We start from the raw sequence: 12380 nt of genomic DNA on the forward strand, positions 1-12380 counted from the left end.
TCCATTAAAATACACTGCGCTTCATCCATCCTAAAAGCCATGTCTGCATTGCAGTGAATCCTCAACTTGTGAATATAATTACAGATATTGAACCAGTCAACAATACAAACTATAATAACACAAAAATCTTGAAAAAGAAAATATATAGTCTGCAGTGGAGTGAAATGAATTGTACAGCAACGCAATTATCATAATGTGTGATCATATTACATCTCGGATATGTTTCTATTCACCCTACTCCCTAGCCGGAGGGCCAGTAATCTTAAAACATGTAAAATGTGCACGTTAAGAAAATAACCCCGGGGCGTTCGTTGGATGGTATAGACATTGACAGCTAGGTGGAACTATGCTCAACAAGATCAAAATGCTAACATTTCTCAATGGAAAGTGCCTGGGTACATCTTGTTCGGAAGGTTGACTAGCGTCTTTGCAGTTCAGACAAGAGAGTGATATGGGAGTGTCGTTAAGTGAACTCTACGATTTCACCTGTGATGAAAGATTTTATTCCATTTTTGTAATTATATTTATTTTCCACTTTGTTGTTTCTCATTTTAAATCTTGCTTTGATTTATTTAATATATCAATAATTGAAACTATTTGGTTTATACACCCAGTACAGTTTTTTTTAATACTTATTTGTGTCTGAATTATTGTGAAGGTTTTCAAGTATATATTTGTGTGCAAAAAAAATAAACTATTCTTTTTTATAAGCATATTTCCCCCACTATTTATACCCTATGCCACCTTTTTATTGAAATGTGACTCTTTCCCGAAATAGGAGAGACCCATATGGGTCCATTTCTAAAATTGATAGTTAGCCCAACACCAACCAACATAATATAGCAATTAATGATTGTACTTCAATGTGCACAATTGCCACCTTAGCAGTACTAGTACTCTCTCAAATTCTGTGAACCAAATACACAGGTATATGACTCGGGTGGGGATTCGAGCCCAAGACCTTTGGCATTACACAAACAATCAGCGCCAGAAATCATAATCACACTTTGTTGCACCCAAACATTCAACTTGGTATTTATTTGAACCCATGTGAATTAAGTTATTGATTGCTTTCAATATAATATCAGAGAAAGAAAACATGGCAGTTATTGCACACAGAGGTGGTATGCAATATTATTATTCACTACTGTCTTTTGATTACTATGTTTTACAGAGGCTGACCAATGTGAAATACAGCTATAGATTTTATGTGATAAAAATTAAATCATGAACAAGAATGCAATGAAGAAGCAATGGCTAATCACTAAGTCTTAAATGTAAAGAAATCAATATCTTGACACCTAGTCCTAGAAACCTATAGGCAGAAATACCTCTCTCTCTCTCTCTCTCTCTCTCTCTCTCTTCTGTTTTATTTTTTTTTTCACAAAGCTAAGGGGGAAAAAAATCTTTTCATAATTGATGATCATACACACCATTCTGGCTGGCCAAGAAATGAGTTTTAACCGAACCCAGTGAGATCAGTAATTGGGGCCGCAGGGGATGTTGAATGAATACTGAAAATCAACCAAGCAGAACAAATAATTGAACCATTTTAACTTTACGGTCCGATAACCTCAGCCTGGACAACTACAATCTGAGATATATTGTGGGAGGTGTCAACTTGAGATGGAGACTAATTCTTATTGTGTGATTTTTGTCATCAATCATTTTATAACTGGTTAACCTGATACCTAGACTCTTCCTCAATGCAATATTTTACTGCTTTACTTTAATTGAAATCATATTAAGATGTGTATTAATTACTGTTATATTGTCATAAAGTGATGTGCTGTACATGTGTTTCAAAACTTGCATTACTATAACTTTGTACTGTTTTCATGAAGTTTTGAAATAAATGTAAGTTTGAACGAATTGAATAAATTATTTTAGTAAGTAATTGGTACGAAACCCAATGGCCGGTTTAGACTTACAAATTTAAGTACTAATTTTAGAAGCAAGTTTCTTATGTTATTTAATAAGTAATAACAAATAAAACTTTTTATCATGGGTCATTTGTGCTCTAATGTCAAACAGAAATTTTAGCAAATTTGACAAATGGAATGCAATTAAAAATAGAGTTACTTTAATAAGAGAAAATCTGAACAATTCAAAGTGGGTACTATTTCATAAACTTCAATTTTGTTAGACAAAAATGTATGTAAATATGCTGATTTGAATAATTCATGATACTCAAATTATCCTCAGTACACTTGGCTCAACAGTAACACAAAGCTTGATGAATTATCCATGTATTCAAATAATCATTCGCCATTGGCGGTTAACCTGTTGAATTATTCATGATATTCAAATCATCACTCACCATCACGCAGCTGATCTGCCACTCACAGCTGATTCCACAGTCCATTCTTAGAAGAAAAATAAACGATAGTAGCTTTTAGGTTTTATCACTGCCTCAAGCCATTTACCAATTAATGTCCGCCTTGTTCCACGCATTGTAGTAAACAGATCGCCAGGTCCCCTTCTCTAAACAGGAAATCCTGTATAATTAATTGTGGCCTGGTAAAAGAAAAAAAGCTACAAAATTGGGCAATTCTTTCATGTTTTTTCAGGACGGCCGGAAGAGACCTTTTGTCTGATTTGGTGGAGATTACGCTGGAACACAAAGGGGACCTGCTCTTTCCAATATCCATCATCGTAAGCTGGTGACGGCTACGAAGAGTGTGTAGTTTTTATTCACATGAGTCAGGGCGTCACATCAAAAACAAACCGGCCCCAAAACGTTTTTTTTTTTTTTAATATCCAAAATCTAGAAATATTTACCATTCACCATTTTATGAGTCACTGTGTTACGTACATTTTCTCCCAAGTAGTGAAAGTGTTTTGATGTAGAAAAATGATAAATTGAACATGAGTGTAACAAATGTTCATGAAACATAAATTATCAGACATTATTGCTGTTTCTGAATTAGGAATAAGTTATACAACAAAACATAATGTTAACACTTTTATTTGAAGGTACAACCACTAAACGACGTACAATAGAAATAAAACCCCACAATTAGTTATTGACAATGACGTGATCAAAACTGACATGCTGCTGTCGTGATAATAGAGAGAGAATAGTGCATATACCTTGTAATTATAGAGACTTGAGAAATTTTACTATCACGGTTGTTGAATCTTACGGCGAAAAAAAACGAGCAAATAATTTGTATCAGACATGGCTAGCTTCTTCACTGGTTTTAACCATGGTTTAACTTCAAACGCCACCATTTATGACTGCTCGCTTTATGGTTTCCTCATCGTCTTGCCTTATCTTGCTGCAATCACCATCCATCTTTATTTTGATGTTTTTAAGTGTCTTGATGTCTGGAGCAGAGAGCACCATTTAGACATTTTGAAAACAATATTTTTAGTTGAATTATGCATCTGCGTTGTGATACACAAAAGTTGCATTGTGTGCATTTCATATTGAATGATTGTTGACTACACAGTCTCGATGTGTATTGAGTAATAAGCAGGAAGTCACAGTTACTGCTGGAGAGGAAAGCGCGAGGTAATACAGGAAATAATTTCAAGATTAATAGCTGTCCCTCCAATCCATTGGGATTCTTGCCATATTAGATTTCGTCTCGCGAATTCAGAGCATACATTTTGTTATCAGTGCTGTCTTTGTTCTTCGCTTCATTATTTTAAATTAACCTTCCGTCGTATTTATACTAAAAAAGATGATAAATTATTCTCAAAATTTGAAACATTTCCAATCAGTAGACAAATACAGCTGTATATGATACCGGCCTTTTCAATTCAACCCCCTTTATTGGTTTTCCAGCCATTATACCTAACGCCCTTGCCCCATACAGCGTCATCAATTAAAAACACATACGGTGTTTTAATACAAAATGGGCCCTCAATGGGATACCAATTTATCAAGTACAACTCGGTCAAGTACAAAACAACATAATCAGCAATTAACCACAGTGGCGTCTGGTTGGGGAACAAAGGTAGTGGGGAAGACAGACCAGACGTGAATTTATCAGACGAAATCGCTTTCAAAAATGCGAATTTAAGACAGCTGGATGTTAAGTCTCTCTTGTGTAGCTATCGAGTGAGGGGTTAAGGCTTATGGAACTCCGGATGCATGGTTATTAGGCTACTGTGTTTTTGAGAGGGGAGAAAAAGTTTCGGCGAATGGGTTTATACGCTCATTGAACAGTGCCACCTCTTTGTGTACCTGTTCTCACCACTTTGTTCAAGTGGTGATCATGTGATTTTGTGCTGTGCGCTGATTGGTCAAACAGCACTTAGCATTAAGCGGTTTCAAATGGTCGCCTCTTTGGTGAAAATGGGTTCTTATCGAACAGTTTGCGTAAATATCACTGAATTGTGATAAATTTTGAAATTTTTTGAAAGATGGGCCGTATCATTCATGAATAACAATACATATATGTCAATTGCATTGATAATTTGGGGATGGAAAGCGTTATGTAGCGCTATTTATTTTGGGGTGACAAGAAACCGTCCTCGTGACGTCAGTCGCAGCCACCGGGTTCAGCCGGCCACACAAAGCAGGTACACACATTGGCAATACGCACTGACAATAATATGTAGATGCCAGCAGTCTCTTCATTACAGGGTGTTTGTATCGTTAGCTGTGTGCATCATTCAATGGTGTGTTTGCTGTATGTATGAATGTGTCTCACCTGACTGCAGATCGCGCCGAGAGGATATCATCTGAAAGCTTTATTGCCGAATTTCTTCCGAAATCAAGCTTTGATCGTTGCTGTCTCGATGATCTGGCCATAACGAGGATATCATAGCACTAAACTGACAACATGGCGTTCGGAAACGGAGATGTTTTGCGGATATCCACGACCCGTCTTGTTGCAGTTGTCGCAGTTCTTCTGTGTACGAATTCATTCGTGGACTGTCAAATCGGTAGCATATCGTACGGACGTTGCGAGCCCATTACAATTCCGTTGTGCCAAGACGTCCCCTACAACGAAACAATCATGCCAAATTTACTGAACCACCAAAGACAGGACGAAGCTGGGCTGGAAGTGCATCAGTTTTACCCACTTGTCAAAGTGCAGTGTTCAGTGGATCTCAAGTATTTTCTGTGTTCCATGTATGCTCCGTTCTGTGCTAGAATGCCAGATCAACCAGCACTTCAGCCCTGCAAATCGCTCTGCTTGAGTGCCCGTAATGGATGTGAGGAGCTCATGAACAAGTTCGGCTTTTCATGGCCGGCTAGTCTCGACTGTGACAAATTCCCCGAAACTGGACTATGTTTTGATCGCAACCGCACAACAGATAAGTTCACCATTCCCCCTACAACCCCTCCCAATGAAACCAAGATGCCACCAACGACAGCCATCAAGAAACATGTACCTTTCACATGTCCAAAGGAACTAGTTTATCAGAAAGCTGGCGATTATGAATTTATGGGCGCTAAGAACTGTGGAGCCCCATGTCATATGCATTTCAACAACACCAATGAGCAAAAATTTGCCCGTATATGGATCGGTTCCTGGGCATTTTTATGTGCAGTTTCATCCCTATTCACCGTCTTGACTTTCCTCATCGACCGAACCCGTTTCAAGTATCCTGAGCGACCAATAATCTTTCTTTCCGGATGCTACTTTGTCATCGCTGTAGTTTACATTTGCGGTTTCTTCTTGGCGGACAGTGTATCTTGCAACCGTCCAACTGCTCCAGGAAAGCTGTGGACTTTGACAAGGGGAGCCAAGCGAGAAGGCTGTACCATCCTTTTCATGCTCCTGTATTACTTTCGGATGGCATCTTCGCTATGGTGGGTCATCCTCAGTCTGACGTGGTTCCTCGCTGCAGGGATGAAATGGGGTCACGAGGCCATCGAGCGTAACTCTCAGTATTTCCACTTTGCAGCTTGGTCCATCCCCGCCATTAAGACAATCATCATTCTCGCAGTCGGTGAAATAGACGGGGATTCCCTCGCAGGAGTCTGCTACACCGGAGTGTCCAACATCAACGCCCTGCGTGGGTTCGTTTTGGCGCCGTTGTTCGTTTACCTCATCATCGGTTCCATATTCCTCCTGACGGGATTTATCGCTCTGTTCCGTATTAGAACTTTCATGAAGCAAGACGGGAACAAAACAGATAAACTAGAGAAGCTGATGATGCGAATTGGACTCTTCTCTGTCTTGTACACGTTACCCGCCTCAGTAGTTATTGGATGTTATTTCTACGAGCAGTCCAACCACTCCCGTTGGCAAGAGCAATGGCGACTACAGCACTGCTCCCAGTTGAGTTTTTCCTGCACCTACGCGGAGTACTTCAGAGATTTGTCCCGTCCAGACTTTCTGGTCTTCATGATCAAATATCTGATGCTTTTAGTGGTTGGAATCACAAGCGGAGTTTGGATTTGGTCTGGAAAAACAGTTCGATCATGGTCGATATTTTACTCCAGGATCTGTTCTCTATTTCAGCCCAAACAACCGCCTACAAACGTATGATGTACTTGTTTAAAATCGCTAGAGAAACAAACAGCACCAGACTGTAAAAGCTAATGTTAAATAGAGGATTTGTGTTGATAAAGCTAAGCTTTTTGTACTCGGTAACATTTGAGATTCAAGCTTGTACGTTGGACTTGTTCTCAACAGTGACGCTGTGCTTAATATAAATACGCGACTATGGTAGGAGTGACAATGTGAGCTGGTGTGAGAATTGTGGAAAAAGGCCAAAGGAGTGCAGTCGATAAACCTCGCAGGAGACAGCACCCACCCACCCACCTCCAGCCCCTGGACGGAAACCAGGTGGGTGAATTCTTGTAAATATGCTGTATAAAGAAAAGTCCAAGTCATATTGATGACTGAATTGTGCCGAATATTGTACATGTACTATATGAAAAGCAGCCATTGTGTACTGCATGTGTGTTTTACCATTTATAAAACTTTATTCTATTGAGATCTGTTTTTAATCATACTTGTAAATGGTTATTTTTTTGTTGTGATTTTTATTTTATTCAACACATGCTAGGACAGGATTCAGTAACATGCATGTTGCTCTGCCCAATGTAAATCAATACTGTACACAAATTCAAATGCAGGGGTAATTTAATTTTAAAATCAAGGCCTATGTAAGGTATGGTAGTCAAATTCACATAAATAAGTGTATTAAAATAGCAGTAAATGTAAGATGCAAAAAATGGTGTTACAAATGTACATACAGGGACTAGAATCGGTCAGAAATGAGTTGAGTCATATGCCGCCGCCGTCTCTTCACAGAATCTAATGAGCACAAACAAGCACAGTCTCAAGTACCTACATGTTTTTAGCATATATGATGACATTGATGAACAGTACGTAGATAATGCACAGTGAATGTAGTTACAACGTGGAAATGTTATAAATGTGTCAGAACTTTTGGAAAAAAATACTTAGGTGAACATTTCTTGATCTATAATCTGCGGATTGATTGGAGAAGGAGAACTGTCACTGACGATCCCTGAATTTGTTCCTTTTCATGAGAAGCCAGGGCTTGGGACCATCACCTAAGTCCTTGAGGGGAAACACAACTGTCTGGTATGTGGTGGTGTGTGAGTGATTAATGGCAGCTTAAAACCCCTTTTGTTAAGTCTTTGAAAGCTGTACAGGGGATGTGTTTTGTTACTAGCTTGCCACTGCTGATAGAATTGGCAGCCATTTTGAATGAATCATCAATATAATGTATTGTGTTGATCATTGATGGTCGTTTTTTCCTTCTCAATATCGTAGCGTAATGAGTTGATAATCGGTAGACGTTAATTCATTACTCATTTCGGTTTCTCACTTCCACTCGGCAATGACTGGTCTTCTAAAATATTTCAGTTTTCGGAAATACTTTTCTCAAGTTTTGTCCCAAGGTTGTTTGAAATTCAATTTACAAAATTTACAATGAAAAACTGTCTAAATTTACTCATTGGCAATTATGAAAAGCAAATTTGGATTTGGGGAAAGAAAAATCTTCAGTTTTCAGTTTGGAAACAAAATACTATCAATTTAAAACCTGTTTATTTGGCAAGCTAAATATTTAAAACTTATTTCCTGTGACTGTACTGATTGCTTATCAAATCAGCCCTTCCAAAAATCTCAAGTATGGAAAACGGGGTGCTTTGTCTATGTACGGAATGATAGCAAATAAACCTTTGGAGCGTTCCCACAATGTCAAGCGCTGGTTTTGTTGATAGCTGGGGTACAAAGGTCGATCCGTAAACTACCACAGAAGTTATTCCATAGTAAAGTCTGGTGTCAGCTGGATTCTGATCTAGGAATAACTTCTGCTTCAGCAAACCCAGCCTGACCTCCGCTCACTCTGCCTCAACTGTCTTTCCTTGTAGACAGATAGAAATCAGTTCAGTCAAGCGCTAACAATGTGCCACATTCAGTGGAAGACAGAAAACAATTCACCCGAAGGCTTGAAAAAAAAAACTCAACAATATGTAAATCCTCCCCAGTTTTTTTTGACACCAAAGGGTCTGGAAGAGGTATTGATTATTCATTACAGTCCTTGATGCAATCATTGTGCAGACTTTTCTTCCTTTTGAAATCTGTTTTAATGGTTTATCAAACGTTATCCTATTATCAAATGAGAGAATAATAAGTTGGCAATTTGTGTCCATACTGTGTATAGGCCTATCTAATCATTTAAAGTCTATAATATGGTAACAGAAATGCTAAAGGAACTGTTCAAATGGTAAACTTATGACTCAACTGATTGATGTTAATATTTAATAGGCTTGGATGGTATGATAATGAGGTTTGCAACTGATGATACAGACACATTTATTGGACTTCAAAATACGTTCAGGAATCTTTGACAATATTTATGTTTCAAGAATAAGAAATGTCAAGCAAAAACTAGACAAAGTTGTAATTTTGTGCCACTTCTTTTTGCAGTTCCAAACAAAAGAAATCATAATTCATCATGGTTCTAGTTTGACCTCTCCAAAGAGGCCATTGCCCTAGTCCAGTCCCACTCCCACAGAAGGAACTTCAAATTCCAAAACCCCATTCCTGTAACTTCTCAAACTTCAAATTCCCATCACCTGTGCCCAAATTGACATCCATCTTCCGTGCATTTTCTGCTTGGGAGATCAATTTCGTAGGTCTCTAGGGCGACTCAAGGCGAGGAATTCCTCTTGCCTGGGTTTAAAGGGGTTCGCAATCCCCAAACTGACACTCTCAATTCACTTGCATTGTGTTGATTTATGAAATATGAGTAATTAATAAGTCTCTCAAAATTGTCTTTTGTTAAGATTATGCTTAATTGTATCCAACCATGGCAGACATTTCTTATAAAAAAAGTTAATGATTGGTTAAGATAGACAATCAAAATTCTCAGTTGAAGTGCTGTCAGTTGCAAAATCTCTTTATTTTTTCCATGAAATAGAAACATTGCTTGATAAAAGAATAATTTGAATGTTGATGGAACCATCCATTCCAACCATTTTTGTCTTTACCCTTGTCAAAAGGACTTCATGAGATTTATCACTTCTCTTAGGATGAACTATATGAAGACACTTTAAGGGGGAGGGGGGGTAATTTTGAAAACATCAGAACAATCACATAAAATTTATAGCTCATAATAACTCAAGAACTGACCAGCAGTTCAGTCAAGGTAGTTTGAAGCTTGTCCTGTTGCTAAACCTTGTTTATTGACCATTCCATCCAGTATTGGTCGCTTTTTATACCCGCTTCATCTCTGGTTCCTACTTGATTATCCATTTGACAATTTTTTATACTTTATTACAAATTAGTGCCGATTTACAAAGAGGTGCACATGTCTGGGACCCTCTTGAATTGTTAATGGATTGCGAACAGCTGGTGTGTGTTTTTTAAGGGGGGAGTGTGGGGTCATAAGGGAAGATAATTCAAAGAGGTGTCTGCTGAAACCGAACAATGGTCCAAATGTTATGAAAATGAATCGAATGTATTGTTGAGATATTGCTCCTGTGGTGTTTTTGTGGTGCATGTATTTGAAGCAAAGAAATGAAAATGTAACAGCTTGTATTTAACGATTAACGCAGTACGATAATGTCACTAATAGTTTGCAAATGATAGAATGGGGAAAATAAGATGGATTTTTTAAAAATAATTATCTGTGGTGGTCAACATGTTTGTTAGTTTTATAAGAAATACAATGTTGTTAAAATATTCAAAAAAATATCAAGTGGTTAGCAATGACGCAAAACTGTTGCATCAACATCTCCTTTTTTCCTTGAACTCCCAGAAAAAAATGATAATAGATGAAAAACTGTTTGCGAGACTTTGTGTTTTGTTTTCAACATTCGCCTTAAACTTGTGTCTGTGATCGGAGTACAGTACTGCTAAATGAAAACGAAAGGTCTGCAGCAAATTTTCTGAAAAATCTTTTTGATTTGCTGGCACCCTTTATCAGACAGTTTTTTGTTTACTTAAAACAGTACTGTTAAATATATCAATAAGTTTATTGAACTAAAGATTCAAATTTTACAGATTTCAAAATAAATGTATGTCCATGTCAAAAAGAAGTTAATTCTGGTTATAATTAATTGTGAAGTACTTCCTAACTTAGTTCAGAATGTATGTGCACAGTCAAGGTATCAGACACAATTTAAGGGTTATCACCAATAATGTTCAAGCTATTATTTCTATTCCATTCAATTTAAAAGTGAACCAAGACTAGTGTCATGTAGTCTTGAACGGTTCTGTATGGCATCATGAGAATCAGTATTTATTATTGTAGTTTGCATAGGGGGAACATGACCAGGATGGTTTCATGATAAAGGTGTATGGGATCAATGAAGTCGCAGTTAACTCTGATTTAAAGACATTATTTCATATTGTAGATTTTATAAAGCTATCTTGATTTAAAAGCTGTCAATGTATACCACATCTTTGTGAAACTTGAGTACTGAATTGGTTCAGCTTCATTCCTCTGTCCATTTCCAATCGCTTTTTGCGGAGAGCATAAACTTGTCACATTTCTGATCCACCAACTGGGTCTACTATTGAAAAGCAGTGAACCATCATTTCTTCACAATCCGTAGATTTAATCTCTTTGTTATGGATTTGTTGATGTTCCACTGGTTAGAAGCACTAGCATGCCTGACTAGGCCCATGTCTGGTTCTGTACTACTGCAAGACCCGATAGTGTTTGCTCATAGACTTTGTATGGTGAGATATTTGTGTTGGAGATTTGTGATGATAAGGATTGAAGTTGAACCTAGCATGTGAAGACACCATAGCAAATTCAGCTCTACTATGTCTTTATCTAGCAACCCTATTTTGAATATCATCACATTCACAATTCTAGTTGCTGTGTGTAAAAAATCTACGGTGAAAAGTATAAGAGTGAACTAGATTCGCATAGGATTTGTACTTTGGTACCTGTCATGCATGGAGATCTGTCAATGGCAGTTCTATGTGCAAGAAATATTATAATTGTGCATTGATGCATAGCCTAGTTTGGTCATTGATGCTTCACAGACCATGCATATCCCAAGTAATGTTCATAATATAAACAGGCCCAACACTGGAGCACTTGTTTTGCTTTACAATGACGGAACTTGAGTTATTTATGGTGGAGTTATACATGATGGCTTTTATTATATATTAAAAGCACAACTGCACTACAGTTCTAGCACAAAAAGTCCATACCTCGTGTTTGAGTATTAAGGATATAGGTTAGGCTTGTGGGAGTTAGTAATGTTTACCGGACAGGTATTTTAAAGCATATGTCATAATGGAGACACGCATTGAAACAATGAAATCATAGTAAGCAAAATCAATGGATGCACTTTTTCTGCTGTTTTGATAAGTTTTGAGTTTTAGAATACTTTTTTTTGACAGTTGTGGTGCTTTTGTTTTCTGACTATTTTATTTCATTTGTTATTGTTTTTTTAACACCATAGTTGTTTATGTTAAGCTTTTGCCAATGACCCTCTTATTGTATATTGCTGTAAAAGTATCGCATCTGTGTATTTATCAAAACACTATTTTACAATAAAAAATAAAATTTTCACCAAAGTGAATGTGAATAGTTTTGTTTGCCTGAGTTACCTTTTTTTACAGTCCATCTAAAATGTTTTTTTGTCTCTTGTGATTTGTGAATGGTTATATTATACGGTAAGGCCCTTGATGTCAATTCCAAAGCTGGTGAATTTTCATCAACAGCTTCGCTTGCCAGAACAAACTCTTCCAAAAGTCTCCGTACTGTAAACAAAATTTGGGTATGTTGTTTCAATGTTCTTGGAACCATCAACTTGAAATAACTGTTCAATCAAATTTATCAAGTTTTTACGGGCGAGAGTAAATGCCATTTGTCACGGCAAGAACTTCTGACTTTCATCATTCTCTCATCCCCATTTATTATTTCAACATTGATTTACGAATAGCAATTCGTTCCCCCACTTGTCCTCT

General features: G+C 37.4%; 1 protein-coding gene across 1 annotated transcript; it reads left to right on the top strand.

Annotated features, from left to right (window-relative positions):
• The first annotated feature begins 4567 nt into the window (after positions 1-4567).
• Positions 4568-10674, top strand: LOC117291938 (frizzled-2-like). The gene has a single exon (XM_033773957.1). The coding sequence runs from the start codon at positions 4797-4799 to the stop codon at positions 6453-6455; it is 1659 nt and encodes a 552-aa protein (XP_033629848.1). The 5' UTR covers positions 4568-4796; the 3' UTR covers positions 6456-10674.
• The last annotated feature ends 1706 nt before the right edge of the window (positions 10675-12380 follow it).

This window comes from Asterias rubens, chromosome 6 (genome assembly GCF_902459465.1).
Source record: "Asterias rubens chromosome 6, eAstRub1.3, whole genome shotgun sequence".
NCBI lineage: Eukaryota > Metazoa > Echinodermata > Asteroidea > Forcipulatida > Asteriidae > Asterias > Asterias rubens.

Bases quoted from the DNA above. Each gene is read 5' to 3' on its own strand.
- LOC117291938 (XM_033773957.1), top strand. From the start codon at position 4,797: ATGGCGTTCGGAAACGGAGATGTTTTGCGGATATCCACGACCCGTCTT.